Below are 16,203 nucleotides of genomic sequence, written 5' to 3'. Positions count from 1 at the left end.
TCTTCCAGTTCTACATCTATGATCCTATAACCTATATAACTTTATAAGCCAAGAAAAAAAGGAACTAAATTTCTTTGAGAAAGAATTAATCTGATATTGAATCAGATTATGTAGGGTAGAGGCTTGGGTTTAACCTTTGAATCATCAGCTCAGGCCTACACTGAGTTGTATTTTTCTATGATCCTTCTCACCCACAACCACCGGTGTTTTTCCTGAGTAGGGGATCCTTTACTGTGACCAGAAAAAGTCCAGTGGAACTGGTTGTTGTCTAGATCCCCTAATATTTTAGACCCCGTATGAAAAGATTTATGCCTTACCTTTTTGCATCGATACCTTCTCCATGCCTTCCTTGTAAGTAAACAGAAGTTTATCAACCTCGCGCAGGTCCACAAAGCCAGAGCCTTCATTATCCCATTTCTGAAAAAGAGCTTCTAGAAGTATCTTCCTTCGCAATTCCAAGATCTCTTGCTGAATCTAGGAAGCAAGGAGGATTGCAAAAGATGGAAAGGCTTAACTCCCTGTAACTCACTTGTCTTTTATACAGATGACTTCACTTCGGGCTGGAGCATGACACCAAGGGACATCTTTCTATTTATTTTATATATAATATTTAATTAAATTAATATTATGCAATAAAATAAATTATACAATTTATATATTATACATTTCATAGGATATTGTATATTGTGCAATTATAATATTTAATTGCACAATATACAATATCCTATAAAATGAATAATTAACTATTATAGCATAATCCATACAAATTATATAAATAATATAAATAAATTAATCTTTTATGTTATGTTATATATAACATTATATACAATACTAGTAGTTATTTTTAGAGCATAATTCATACAAATTAAATAAATAATATAAATAAATTAATCTTTTATGTTATATTACATTATATATAATACTATTAGTTATTTTTATTAAATCCAACATATATCATTTACATGTACATTATATATAAACACATCATACACTTACACATTAACATATAAATTATACAATTTAATAGACAATATATATCATCTATATAAAACAAATCAATAAGTTAACATTGTATAATACATAATAATGTATATATTGTTATGCTATATATAATACATATTTTTTTGCATGCCATGGTTCGGTCTGTAGAAAGCTGGGCCTGGTACTAGGAAAACCCAAGTTCGAGTCCTTCCTCTGATATATTCTAGTGGTGAACCCAAGTAACCCACTTAAAAGTGTCAGCGCTCCGGCTGCAGCTTTCTCTCCAACATACACTTACTGAGCGTGTTACTTTCTCCAGGACTTCCCTGTGAATCGCAGGTCCCTTCTCTATTGCTACGCTTAACACACGCATCTATAGGGACGTAGTCACTAAGCACGTGTTTCTCCCCCGGAGGAAGGAAGGCGCGCCGCCCGGGGAGAGGAGCTGACTAATTTTTGGCCCGGCGTCCCCGGGGCCATGTACGTCTCTAGCACACGGTGGGCACTTAATAAAGGATAGGCAGGATCTGTTAACTGCTGCTGCGTGCGGGGGGCAGCTGCAAGGCTCGGCGGGCACAACGCGGAACCTGGAGCCGGGAAGCCCGAATTCACCCCTGCTCTCGGACCCTAGCTGCGGGGCGCTGTGCGGACGCTTAATCCCGTTCGCCTGCTACAGCGGCGCAGGGAAGGCGAGCCCCCGGTCTCCTCGCCAAGGGCACCCCGCCGTCAGCGCCGTCAGCGCCAGGAGGCGGCAGCGGCACAACCGTCGCCAGCCCCGCGCTAAGCGCGGAGGAAGCCCAAAGGGGCAACCGTGGGCCCTCCTTCTAATGCAGGGGAACAACCTGCAGGTCACTGGACTTGCCCTTGTTATCCAGCCATTGGGGCCCATTTGGGGCTTTCTTGGGAAGAAGCCAGAGTGATTTATAAGCCTTCGCCAACTTGCTTCTTCACTCGGCATTCGCTCTATTTTTAACTCATGGAACAAAGCCCCAAACAGCGCAGCAAGAACGCGCCTGCGCGCCGCTGGTGCCCCTTCGAACACACAGCAAAGGTAGCACGCAGCTGCGCTTTTTCCGTCCGCGTTTTATAGAAGAGGAAACGCCGGCAAATGGGGGAGTGACTTGCCCAGGGTCGCTCAGCCAGCGCAAGCCCGAGCTCGGACTGGAGCTCAGGGGGACGAGTCTGCGCGCGATGGCGCCCCCTAGCGGGAGCAGAAGGCGGCCAATAAGGAAGGGCCTCCGAGAAGCCGGGTCTGACTGGATCCCTGAAGGGGGCCAGAGCTGAGGGGCGCGGGGGGCGGCCCGGAGACAAGGATGGGAGCTGGGATGTGTCTGAGGAGGGGCACGCCGGAGGGGGGAGGAAACCGGAACCGAAGCAAAGATGCTCCATGAGATGCTGGAGGCCCCCGGGAGTCCCTGGGACCCAGCAAGGCAGGGTCGGGGGAGGAGGGGTGCATCGGGAGGCTGGATCCGGTGGGGGAGGGGGGGATTGTATCCGGTGGGGGAGGGGAGGCTGGATCCGGTGGGGGAGGGAGGCTGGATCCGGTGGGGGGGGGAGGCGACTGCTGTTATCCGGGGAAGACAAGGCCTGAGCCAACGGAGAGAAGGGGCCGCGGGGAAGAGAGGGCGCCGGGAGCCTGCAGCCTGGGTGGCGGGAACACGGGGCCCTTGTCCGGGAGAGGGAAGCGCCGGAGCGCCCGTGGGGCATCTGGGAAATTCTTGGGAACCTGGGACTGGCTGCACAGGGCTCAGCATCGTGGGCACGGAAAGGATGAAGGCGCCCAGGGGAGCGCGGGAGTCCCCAAGGGAAATCTGGGGCGCAAAGAGAAAGGGCTCTGGCACGGAGCCTGGGCCCCCGTAAGGCCTGCTCGAGGAACCGGCAGAGGGGGAGGCAGAGGGGGCGAGGGCCAAAGGGACCGACGCACCGATAAAAGGAGAGAGAGAGAGAGAGCCAACCCTCCTCTGAGTAGGAAAATCATTGCCTTCACCGTTGCTCCCATAAGATGGAAACGAGGGCCTGTAGGCAATCAATCAAACAAACCGCAAGCGTTTACCGAGGGCTTATGGTGTGTGGAGCCTTGTGCCAACAGCCCGAGGGCACCAAGAAGGCAGAAACAGTCGCTGTCTTTAAGGGATTTACACCCAAAGCGGAAAGCTTCATGTTGCATCAGAACACGGAGCCGCCTCGGAGAGAGCTGTGGGCAGAGCCACCGACAGGGCCCAAGTTAGGCAGGTTCAAATCCAGCCTCAGCGCCCACTACCTGTGTGGCCTTGGGCCATTTGCCTCCGTTTCCTCATGTGTAGAACAGGCCGGAGAACTCGGGCCGACAAGCCACTCCAAGGCCGCTGCCAAGAGAATCCAAATGGGGTCACAAAGAGTCAGACGTAACTGAAACATGATCGCGCTGCAACAAAGTGGGAAGAGGACCCTGTTCTCTACAGAATAGTCTGATGATACAAGTCACTTAGTGGAAACGCACAGAGCTCCAGGCTTACAGATGATCCGGAGCCCTGAGCTCCATGAGCCTTTGAGCTTGGGGCCTTCTCTGGATCCAGCATGTTGTTGCACACCTTACGCTGTAGTGAGCAAACATTTGCTCAAATATTTGGGCCTAGACGTCATCATTTTACATTAATGAGAGATGAGCGGAGTCCTTCCATTAAGTGACCTGGTGTGTCTCTGTGGGTGTCCCAGCTGGCAAGTGTCTGAGGTCTTCCCGACTCCGGTTCCAGCACGCTTCCCACAATGCCATGCAGCTGCCACAAGGGCATTCTCTCGGGGCAACAAAGAGTCCCACAGGGACAACCCCGACATTTTCCAGCCAGCAGCACCTTTGGGGGTGAGCAGATGGGCCGAGGTACAAGTGGGATGAGTGACCACATCACGGTCATGTGATGAGAGGATTTGGGGGGGGCGAAGGGGTCAAGACTTGGGAGTTTGTTAGTTGTGTCATGGGTGGAATGTCAGATTTGGAGTCAGGAATCCAGCCTCAGATACTCATTAGCTGGGTGATCCTAGGCAAGTACTCTCTCAGTCTTGGTTTCCTCTTCTGTAAAATGGGGATAATAACAGAACCTACCTCATAAGGTTGTTGCAAGGTTCAAGGGAGTTAATATACATAGAGCTCTTTGCAAACCTTCTAGCTATTATTATTATTTATTTTTATTTTTAGCATAGGGATCTCAATGAATGAAAGCCTCACACACCAATATAAATGAGCGTCCCCTTAATCATCCTAGGACTACCGTTTTCAAGTTGAGAGGGACTCTGGAGAATTATCACAGGGCTGAACTTGCAGTGGCTCAGAGGACCTGCTTGTTGAAAAAAATGTGGAAATAAAGTGGCAAACTCTAGGGGGAAATGAAGAAGGCGAAAAGATCAACAACAACAAAAAAGAGGAAATGAAATCCAGCAAGACCTGGGATGACATACTTTGTCCTCAAAACTTTGGTCTTTGCGAAGGCTTTTAGCATAACTCACCTTCTCCAGCTGGTTGATTTTCTCTTCCTGTGTTTCTACGTAATTCTTCTTTATAAAGTTGATGAACTTCTTCATGATCCCAGTGGAGACACCTTCCCCCACAAATGTCTCCAGGAGCTGAACAAACTGCGTCACCGTGAGGTAGTTCTGGGTAAACGGGCTCCTTATATTTGACTCTTGCTGGTTCAGAATTCTGAGGATTATTGGACGCAGCTCTGGTCAGCAGGAAACAAAAGTTAGGCAATCAGGAGATAAATCCCCCAAAATATGAGGCAAATACTGAATCCACGTGGGCATCTAATCAAGAAGAGGAATAAGAATAATAGTAGCCTATTTATAGTCTTGTGGTTTGATCAATGTTATTTCCTTTCCTGTGTTCTCATTAACATTCCTATGTGAGGAAACTTTTACCAGTACAGACTAGCATCTTTTCTTTGAACCTCTTGAGGACAGGACCAGGTTTTTACTTTTTTTGGTCCCCAAGAGAATTTAGTATTTATTTTTCCTTTGTAGCAATCAGGATTAAGCGACTAGCTCTGGGTCACACAGCCTGTAAGTGAATAAGACTGGATTTAAACTCAGTTCTCCCTGACTCTAAGGCTGGTTCTCTCTTCACTCTTTCATATTGCTTCTAGCCTAAACTTACAAAACACAGACACATACAAAAAGTTCCTAAAGCATTTGGCCAGTGATCTGACTTCTCTCCCCCCAGTAGACACCTTTAATGTTTGAGAGGGATAGGTAGGTATCTTGTGTTACCTGATCTTGAATGCCACCAAGACCCATATGCAAACAGGTAAGAAGAAAAGGTCACAGGGGCTTTGTTTTTACTACTTGTGGAGGAAGGAGGGGGACAGGGGCTGACCAGCCCCTGGAAAATGGGTTCACACAGTAAGCAGAGTTAGCCTACTAGTCCATTTGTCCATTGAGTTGCCATTCATCTCATCCTGGACTCAGTGTCATCAAGTACCTGTAAACCTGGGGTCCTCAGAGACTAAATAAGCCTCTTTGTTTTCTCCATATTTCATATAATTCTTGGCCAGATCAGAAGTTAAGAGTTCACCTGGAAGAACACAGAAGACCAGAATAAAGACAATACAGTAACTCTTCTTTCCCAACATCTTTGTCACCCAATGTAAGTGTGTGTCAAGGGACAAAGGAAGGGAGAATTAAAGGTAGAGTCACCTGACCATGGCTTCCCTTCTATTAGCTGGCTCTTGGGCTCACAGACTTTGTCTTTGTCTCCAGTTTCTGAAAATTATCAAAGGAAACCACCAATTAATTGGTTGCCGGGAAAGATGAAATTCTCCACAGCAATTATTCTCCAGTTTTCCACTGTGGGAAACCACCCACATTCTGATGATGAAAACCTCCTCAGAGAGTCATCATTCCCTGGGTAGCCTAAGATTTGTCATTACTGTGACAACACCCAGAGGCTACTCAGTAGCTGTGATAATTAGTGATAATTCCAAGATCAGTTACTACTTTTATTATCTTCATTCCTATGAGGTAAAGAGAGGTTAAGCATTATTAACTCTGTTCTATGGCTAGGAAAACTGAGGTCCAGCCAGTGGAGGGTCACACAGTAGTAGAAGCAGCTCACTTTTCTATGATATAGGATTAGGGACTAGACCTGTCATTTTATGGATGAAGGGAAATCCCTGTCCCAACCCAGGTCAATATCTCTCCTGTGACCTAGAATCTCAAAGAGCTGCCTTGAACACTGAGAGTTCACATGCCAAAAGTTGAATTTGACTTGAAGGTCTTAGGAAAGATTGTTCAAATATTACTATCTACATTTTGCAGATAAGTAAACTGAGGCACAAAGTTTCAGTGACTTGTCCAGCTTTGTATAACTAGAAAACCCAAGGCAGGGGAATCTAATATCAAACTCTCCTGACTCCAAGTCTGCCAGGCCTTTTTCTACACGAGGCTGATAAGATCGAGTCGCCTGTTCCCATGGCTACAGCTTTTTAAACTAGGTTACCATATTTAGGATTAGTGAGGCTGTGGGACCTCAGACCTCGCTGGTACAAATTTTTCAATTTTTTTTTCAATTACCAAGCATTTATTTGCTAAAATTCTTATAATAAAAAACACAATCTGCATAGTTAGCAATGTCAATTCCTCCGTGGCCCAAGTCCAAAAATCTCTCTCTGTATATTGAGTTCATTACCTTTTGGCATAATTTAAAAAAAAACAAACAAACCCTGATGTGATCTCTAACTCACCAAATGTTAAAAAAATAATGTTCAAAAGGAAACCACATACATATTGATGTGTTAGTGGAAAGCCACAGAGCCTTTTCTAAGGGCCTTGAAGGAGCCCAATTTAAAATTTTGTCACAACGCAAGACATTTTCTACATAGGAGGAAAGTATAAATTCTCTTTTGGAAATGGAATTAAAAGAATTAAAAACAAACCAATTCCCTGGCATCAGACTCTACACATTAATAGCTCAAGTGTTTTTACTCCACTTCCTGATCTGAATTCTCCCCTGGCTAGTTGGCTGTTGTAACCTATAACAAGTAAATGAAGAATTACTTCTATTCTTTTTTTTTTTTTTTTTTTTTTTTTTTTTTTTTGGCTGAGGCATTTGGAGTTAAATGACTTGCCTAGGGTCACACAGCTAAGAATTACTTCTATTTTTAATGTGGTCAGATTGCCTCCTTATATGTAGAATTCCAGCACACAAAGAAGACCCAGGCAGGAGCAGAATGTTTGCAAGTCTAGAATAATGTTAAGTGTATCAATGGTGTTCAATGGCTGTGGATTAGTAAAATCATTTGGAGTCAATAAAAAATGAGTCAATGACAGGTCAGAGAATACATTCTTACCTGGGGGACTTTCTTCTGCGGCTGATTTGGAAACCTTGGGCTGTACTTCACTGTCCTTGTGCTCTGCAAGATCTGTCACCTGCCCTTGGCTGCTTTCCTCTTGGAGCATGGGGCTTTTTTCCAGGGAACCAGATTCTTTAATTTCTAGTGATGCTTGGTCTTGTCCCTGCTCTACTGCAGATGCATCTTGGGACTTCTTTGCAGCCTCTTGCTTTTCCTCATCCTGTGGCAGTGCTGTACTTGAGCTCTTCTCTTCTGTGACCAATTCACTCTCCTTTCTTGGTCCCTTAGAGTCTCTCTTCTCTTTTAAGGAGGCTCTCGACTTTCTAGATCTTTCCTCCTCTCTGGATGTTCTTTTCTCCTCTGCTTCTTGACTTTGTCTTTTCTGAGATTCTGGAGACAACTCCTCCTTTGCTGAAGAACTTAGCTTGCCATGACCTTTTTCATAACTTACTGTTTCTTGTGGCTCGGAGTCATCTCTATGGGCCTTTTTTGTGGTGGGCCTAATCTTTTTAAGCTCTTCTTCTTCATCCTCTTCTGTGTCGTGCTGGGACAACAGCTTCTCAAAGGCCAGAAGGTGTTTCTTTATCTCTCCTGAAGATATTTGTTCCAATGCCTGAAAAGGGCTCCTCTCATCATCCAAGTCTCCCCAGAACTCAGCCGGTTCGATGTCTCGAAATTCAATGAATGGCCCTAGTACAGAAAGCAAGACATTTGTCTGACAAGATAATCATTTTGGTGACACTATTGATCAATAACCTTATGAAAGGAGGGAAAAGATATTCTAATCGATCTCCTAATGCTAATATTTTTTGGTGAGCTGGTTATTATTGTCAGTTAAAAACCCAACTCTGGTAACCACATAATGTTTTAATGTTAAGTAACTGAGAGTTTGAACTAGTTAAGCACATTTCCCACTAAAACAGGTATCAGGCATTTTTAAGATTACAGTTACTATGCAGAGCCATAACCAATCATTTTTACACGTGGGACAAATAGCCTATAAACCTACATTTTTTGGATGATTGCAGTTGAGAAGTTAGGGATGTGTTGGGAAGTAAGGTGAGGCACAATAGTAGTTTCTTATTTAAACTCGTTTTTCTTGGTAGATAAAGTGTTAACTCAGTTGTTACCTCACTGCTGAAGGACTAAAAGTATTTTTTAATGTTCTCTAAATTCCTGTGCCCTAGGGGAAAGCCCCAGTTGTTTTGCTCTAATCATAACTTGCTTCCACCAAAGCAGTAAGGAGATAAAAGATTCTGGGTAGGAAGAACATGATCTCAAGCTGAAACTGTCCCAATAATGATGGAGGTGGTAGGAAGATACCATCTTGGCCTGACAGGCTATCCCATCTGTTGTTTTACTTACAATATCTTGGGTTACGGAAGAGCTTCTTAACTATCTTTGGGCTTTTGTCATAGAAGTTTTCCAGCAAGGTCAGTATCCTCTCCCGGTCCAGGAACCCCATCTAGGCAAAATGTTTGCAGACAGTGGATTTGTAAGACCTAAGGATCGTTATACAGATGGTGTCAGTTCATTTTCATTACTAAGCCTCAATTTTTCCACTTTTAAAATGAGATGGTTGGACTAGATAGTTGCTGAGCACCCATCCACAGCTCAAAAACTGGCATTTCTGGGAGAATTAATCCCTATGCTTTTCCCAGTTTTTACAGATTCCTTAAGAAGACCATTCATTCATCTAGCATGCTCTCCTAGATGGTCAGTGAGTGCCAAGGAAACTTAGAATACTCCCTGTGTGTTTTCTTAGCCATTAGTAACTCCCTAGGAATTAATGGAGTTAACAAGGTTATAAAGGAAATAAGACCAGCTTCACAGATATCATAATTAAAGTCAGTGATCTGAAAGATCTTCTCATTGAACTGTAAGCTCCTTGAGAGCGGGAACTGTCTTTGGCCTTGTATTCTCAGCGCTTAGTACAATGCCTGGCATACAGCAGTGCTAATAAATGTTTATTGACTAACTCACTGAGTCTCTCGCACAAAGATATCTGCCTAGACATCCCTGAAATCTGAATTTTAAGTTAAGTTCAGTGTTCTTTCAAAATTCTGTTATAGATCCATTCCTGTGTTATCAATAGGCAGCTGGAAATGCATTAAGAGAGTCAGGAAGAACTGAATTCAAATCTTGCCTCAGTTACTTACTAGCATATGACCCTGGCTGGCTGGTTGCCTCATTTTCCTCATCTCTAAAATGGGGATAATAACAGCACCAAGTTCTAAGGGTTGTTGTGAGGATAAAATGAAATACTATGTATAAAGTTCTCTATAAACCTTAAGGGGCTTCATAAATGCCAGCTATTATAAATGTCTTTTTGCTCATAAGCTTATCAGATACCTTTTCTCCTAGTAGGGAGAGAAAAGGTCAGCATGAGAGCAGTGGGTGCCTCTGGTAGCAAAAGATAGAGCTCTGGCCTTGGAAACAGATAGACCTGAGTTCTTGACTCAGACCCTTCCTAGTTTTGTGACCTCATCCTGTTTGCCTCAGTTTCCGCAACTATAAAAGGGATACAATAATAGCACCTGCCTCCCAGGGTCGTTGTGAGCTTCAAATGAGATAATATTTCTAAAGTCCTTGGCACATAGTAGGTGCTAGATGAATACTAGCTTTTTATTATCATTATCATTATTCTTTGGGCATCTAGAGCACTGAATCTAGAGTCAGGAAGAGTCATCCTCCTAATTCAAATCTAGCCACAGACTAGATTTACTAGCTGTGTCCCTGGGCAAGTCACTTAATTCTATTTGCTCAGTTTCTTCATCTGTAAATGAACTAGAGAAGGAAATGGGGAATCACTTCAGTATTTCCACCATGAAAATCTCATATGGGGTCATGTAGTGTTGGACAAGACAAAAAAAAAAAGACTGAATAATTGAAATTACTGTCATTTGTTCATTAACGTTCAATAGTTCCCTGCTATCTATGGGAAAAAATATGAATTCCTTAGTTTTCACCATCTATCCTCAGATTATCTTAACTGTTTTATTTCACATTACTCCACTTCACACAGTTGACATCCCAGAAAAACTAAACCTTTTAGTGATTACTTTCTAATCTGAACTAAATGGTTTTGAATGATTCCTACTTTATAATAATAACTGAGAACTGGAAGTGTTTTATACCTGCTGCATTTCTTGCTCCCCACTTCCCCCATTTTTTCCTGTGTTCTACTAGATCCTTTGATCCTTTGTTCCAAGTCAACTTCGGCATTATTTTATCTAGTCCAGCAAAGTGTCCTTCAGGTAGTTTGATGACCACGACACTAAATCTAGAAATCGACTTTGGGAATTTGTGACTTTTATTATCTGGGCACTGCCCAGTAATAAGCATAGATTTTCTCCAGCTGTTTAACGTGTTCTCTATTTCTTTAAGAGTGCTTTGTAAATAAATGGATGAGCATTGAATGTGCTTTGGAAGACTAACTCCCAAAAATTTACTCATTTTGTAGTTTTTTTTTTTGAATGAACTTTCCTTTCTATTATTACCTCTCCTGAGTTTTGTTATTACTTTGCATGGTGGTCAAAAATTATTTGTGCAACTTTCATCCTGAATAATCTTTAAATGACAATGACAGAAATACTATAAATGACATAAAATTAGAAGCATTTAAATACTTTAAAATTTTGGTGGCATTTGTGATTTTTTAATTAAAATTTTTGATGTAAAATGGTTTTAAAATACTAAGATTAATTTAATCCTCCACATAATTGCCATCATTTGTGACATATTTTTTCAAAACCCTGAAGGTCCTATATAAATAAAAGCTTGCTATTACTTTATTGTTATTTGTGCACATTTCATATTCTATGACCCCCTCACTCTCTTCTTCACATACCAGTAGAATGGAAACTGCTGGACAACAAGAAATGTACCTAACACAATGCTTTTTATAAAACAGATGCTTTTAAAATGCTTAGTGGAGACTTTAAATAGTCTATTAATCTTTATTTTTTATAAAAAACTTCTTTCGTTTGTCTTGTTTTTTTTTTCTTTTATGAAAGGCATTGTGTTAGGTAGAGATAAAGAGATTCACTAGAATTGGGTAAGGGGAAACTAATGATATTCTAATACACCAAGAAATCATAAAACAAAATCAAAATACAACAAAGAGAAGAGTATGTGAAACATCTCATCAGAAAAACAAATGATCTGGAGAAGAGATAGAAGAGAAAGAATATAAGAAGTTAGATTAACTGAAAAATTACAATAAAAATAATTTTGATACAATAAAGATAGGAAAAAAATGGACAAATAGCTTCCTGAAAGAGATCCCAGAAAGAAAACTTACAGGAAAATCATAGCCAAGTTTCAAAGTTACCAGGTTGAAGAGAAAGTACTGGAAGCAACAAGAAAAAAAAAAAAAACAAATTTAAATATCATGAAGCTATGATAAAGAATACACAAGACTTAGTAGCTACTATATTGAAGGATCATAGATCTTGGAATATTATATTTTATAGAGCAAAAGAGCTATATAAACCAAGGGTTTCTTACCCAACAAAGTTAAGTGTAATCCTGAAAAAAAAAAGGATCTTTAATGAACTCAAAAACTTTCAGGTTTCTATGACAAAATCCCCAGAACTTAGGTGAAAATTTGACATATAATATCCACGAGAAATAAAAGATAAAAATCAAATATAGGGACTCAATAAGGTCAAATGGTTTACTTTGTATATATGACAATATTAATAGTACTCTTACAGTTGCCATCATTCTTTTGGTAGTTTGATAGAAAGGCTTGAACTGAACTAAATATAGTGGAGGTGATTCTAAAAAAAATAAAACTTTGTAGGGAGAAATTAAAAAAGAGTAATCACTTCATATAAACTAGGATTCAAAGGAAACATTGATACTGAAGAAGCTAATTGGTGTATAGTGCTAGAAGGATTAAAGAAGGAACAATATGTATATCTAGAAAGTTATGAAAATCTTTTAAATTCAGAAAGAAATAAGAGGGCGAAATGATAGGGTGAAGGAAGAGGATGAGGGAGGAACTCTTAAGAGGAGTGGATAGATTAAGGAATAATAGAACAAAGTAATGAGTAGAAGTAAAGCAAAGAAGGGAGAAGGGATAAATTAAATAGAATGAGGATAGGGAGGAAGAATAGGAAGGAGGAAAATACACAACAAGTAATTATAGCTTAAAATGTGAATGAGATGAATTTAGCCATAAAATAGAAACATATAGCAGATTAAAAACTTGAATTCAACAACAGGTTGCTTTCAGGAAACATGAAAATGAGAAATATATAAAAAGAAAATACAGGGCAGGAGTAGAATTTATTATGTAAAAAAAATCAGGGAGAGTAATCATTTTCTCAGACAAAGTTAAAGTTAAAATAGATTTAATCAAAATGGAAAAATATACTATGTATCAGCAATATTATTCATTATTGTTTTAGACCATTTAAAATACCTAACCAGTATAAAATACCTAAGTATATACCAGCAAAAACAGATACAAGAACTATATGAACATAAACATAAAACACTTTTTATACAAATAAACTCAGAATTAAATAGCTGAAACTACATTTATTATTTATAAATCATATAAAATGATAATTTTACCTAACTTATTTATTCGATGTCATCTCAATTAATTTACTGAAAATTATTTTACTGAATTAGAAAAAATAACAAAGTTCATTTGGAAGAACAAAACGTCAGGAACTTCAAAGAAACCAGGGGAAAAAGATATAAAGGAAGTAGATTATACTATAAAGTGAGAGCATTGTTGAAGTGTAAAAAGGATAATTTCAATTATTTTAGATTAAAATTTTCTTGTATAAATAAAATTTAGGTTGTTGTTTGCCCTTTGTTCTGGAGGAGGGCCATGACATCAGGGAGGGGAGGCCAGGACTTGCAATTGGATTTAAGTGAGGAAGGGCTGGGCAAAGTCCCCTGCCTCACTCTCTCCTCCAGCACCATCTGGGTCCAGTGACCAGATGGAGATCAGGATGACTGGAGATGGTCCCTGTATGGAAAGAACCTTCCAAGAGAAAGAGAAATCCTGACCTATACCAGTTATAGAACCGTTAAGATAGGAAGGCCCATGACAATATTGCATCCAATGGCTAGATGATATTTTATATGGCAATAAGGCTCCGCCTCGCTGTCTGGGAGCTGCCTGCAGTCGGCTTCGCACCAGGATAAGGACAGAGACTGAGGGCAGTGCAAGCCCAGGCTGGGGGCCTTAGGGGGATGCAAACGGGGCCTCCCAGTAGCTCAGCTTCAGGAGAATCATTCTGACTGCTGCTGCCTGGGAAGATTACCCTGGCCTCCCAGTGCTCCCCCAGACTGTGGCTGGGGTGGGGGGGCAAGTTCAGGCAAAGAGCCTAAGGAGCCAATCAGTGTGCAGCTCTCTCTGTCTCTTTCTGTTTTTCTGTCTCTGCCTCTTTGTCCCTGTCTCTGTCTTTGTGTGTGTGTCTCATTCTCTGTCTTTCTCTGTTTTTCTGTCTCTCTGAACTTGTGTGTGTCTCCGTCTCTTCCTCTTTTTGTCTCTCTCTATGTGTTTCTCTGTCACTCAGTGTAAATGTGAATGTCTGTCTGTCTCTGTCTCTGTGTGTCTCTGTCTCTCTGTTTCTCTGTCTCTGTCTCTCTGTCTTTGTGTGTGTTTCTGTCTCTGCTTCTCTTTGTCTCTCTCTGTGTTTCTCTGTCTCTGAGTATACATGAATCTAAATCTGTCTCTCTGTTTCTGTCTTTGTGTGTGTGTGTGTCTTTCTCTGTTTCACTGTCTCGCTCAATGTTTCTCTGTCTCTGTCTCTCTCTGTCTCTGTCCCTGGGTGTATTGTCTCTGTCTCTCTTCTCTGTCTCTTTCTCTGTGTTTCTCTGTCTCTCTGTGTATATATGAATCTATGTCTGTCTGTCTCTCTTTCTGTCTCTGTGCATCTCTATCTCTCTTGTCACTCTCTATCTCTCTTGTCACTCTGTCTCTGTGTCTTTATCTCTCATCTCTGTTTATCTCTGTGTGTATCTCTCTTGTCTCTTTCATACACCCCCCCCCCAATCTCTTGAAGATTACCTGTCCTCTACACCACATTTAATCTTATACTATTTGGATTCCTAGATGCCATCTCCCCCATTGGAATTTAAGCTCCTTGGGGCAAGGGCTGTGTTCATTTTTCCTTTATCCCCCTCCCCCACCAAAGATCATCTAGTCAAACTCTTTCATTTTACAGTTGCTGAAGCTGAGGGAATAGGTTAAGTGGGCTGCCCAAGGTCACACCATCTAGTCCATTTTACAGGTAAGAAAACTGAGATGAAGGAATACAAGGATACTTATTCAAGATCTCACAAATAGCATCAGAGGCAGGATTTGAATCCAGGACCTCTGACTCCAGAGAAAAGGCTCTTTCCATTATACCAACCTATGAATATTAGCCACTTCTGCCTCTAGAAATTTTGCTTCTAAATGTAAATATCATTAATAGAGAGACCTGGGATTTTCTATAAATACTATATTCATTCACAAATAATATTAAAAGCAGCCAGACAAACAATACCAGGCCCAACCATAATGGACTCAGGACTTTAGTTAGTACAAGACCTTCTAGGCAGGGCGTGCTACCATTTGTTTTTTGTTTGGGGGGTGGGGTGGGGAAAGTGGAGCTTTTTGTTTGCTGGCTTTTTTTTTTTTAAACAATTTACTAATTTAGACACAAATAGATTAAAAGTTCAGAGACAAAACTTGAAGGTAGGAAAGCCAGAGTCCAGGTCGAATGTGCTTCCTTCTCCATGAATTCAAGCCTAGGGGTCAGAAGGGGGAAAAACCACTGGGTGGCAGAGAAGGATGACAGACATGGAGACAGAACAAGTGGGATGGGGAAGGACCTCGAATTCATGGCTGAGGATGAGCAGTAAAAGGAACTTGGGATGTTTGGGCCCAAGGGAGGACTTGGGACGTCCAAACGTGGGTGCTGAAAAGTATCAGAAGAGCTGTCACGTGAAAAACCCAACAGATTTAAGATCAGCTCCTTGAAGTTGGACAAGACTTTAGGAGCATCTAGTCCTCTTTTGTCAGATGAGGAAAACCTGAAGCCTGGAGAAGACTGGGCAATCCAGAGTCCCAGCTTTAGAGCTGGCAGGGGGCTTCCTCGCCTGTTGTTTAGCCCCCAGCTTCTTAAACTGTGGGTCATGACTCCATGTAGGGGCTTGTAACTGAATGTGGGGTCCCAAAATTATGATTTATTATCCATAAAAATTTTACTTGTATACCTATATTATAGACCTATATACTCTAGGGTCATGTGAACATTTTTCAGGCGAAAAGGGGCCATGAGGAAAAAGCTTAAGAAGCTGCCCTGGTTTGGCCCCCTCCCTTCTTTGTTTTACAAACACTTGAGGTCCAGAGGACACGGAGTGATTTTGCCAAAGTCTTTGAACTGCATCCTGCAGGTCCCAGGCCATTGCTCTTTTCACTCTGCCGTGCCTGGTCTCGGAGGGCAAGATGAGGAGCAACAAGTGGGGACATAACCCAGACCCATGACCAAAGGGAGAACTTCCTCAACATCCTAGTCATTCAAAAGCAGACCTGATGGCCTTGGGAAGTAATGGCTCCTCCTCATTGGAGGGGGAAGACTGGATGAACAACTGTTGGGGATACTGGAGAGGGCATTCTGATTCGGGTCCAAGGTGGACAAGATGCCCAGCCAGGTCCCTTCTAGCTCTGGAGTCAGCACCATCCTTGGAGCTAGAGTTGTGGGCTACCTGAGAGATTAGAGGTTACTCTCCTGGAGATAAGAGGCATCTAAGAATACAGTGGGTGAGCCACTTAAGCAAGACTAAATTAGAAGCAAAGAAAGGGGAATTATTACTGACTTCTTTAAGGGAAAAACCCTACAATTTGGTGAATGAGAGAGACCCTCCTAAGTTTTTGATATATTTG

General features: G+C 41.8%; 1 protein-coding gene across 2 annotated transcripts in view; it reads right to left on the bottom strand.

Moving 5' to 3' along the window:
- The window catches only part of EFCAB5 (EF-hand calcium binding domain 5), a 139,632-nt gene that overhangs the window by 42,421 nt on the left and 81,008 nt on the right, over window positions 1-16,203 (bottom strand). For both annotated transcript variants that reach the window (XM_031967730.1, XM_031967729.1), the window contains exons 9-14: window positions 8,667-8,766; window positions 7,299-7,991; window positions 5,647-5,712; window positions 5,432-5,524; window positions 4,462-4,676; window positions 318-474 (exon numbers count right to left, since the gene is read on the bottom strand). In XM_031967730.1, coding sequence (XP_031823590.1) covers window positions 318-474; window positions 4,462-4,676; window positions 5,432-5,524; window positions 5,647-5,712; window positions 7,299-7,991; window positions 8,667-8,766 — 1,324 coding nt within the window. The remainder of the gene's footprint in view (window positions 1-317; window positions 475-4,461; window positions 4,677-5,431; window positions 5,525-5,646; window positions 5,713-7,298; window positions 7,992-8,666; window positions 8,767-16,203) is intronic.

This window comes from Sarcophilus harrisii, chromosome 4 (genome assembly GCF_902635505.1).
Source record: "Sarcophilus harrisii chromosome 4, mSarHar1.11, whole genome shotgun sequence".
In the NCBI taxonomy this organism is placed as follows: domain Eukaryota; kingdom Metazoa; phylum Chordata; class Mammalia; order Dasyuromorphia; family Dasyuridae; genus Sarcophilus; species Sarcophilus harrisii.
The sequence above is the reverse complement of the archived record's forward strand: the minus strand, read 5'-3'. Positions and strand labels throughout refer to the sequence as shown.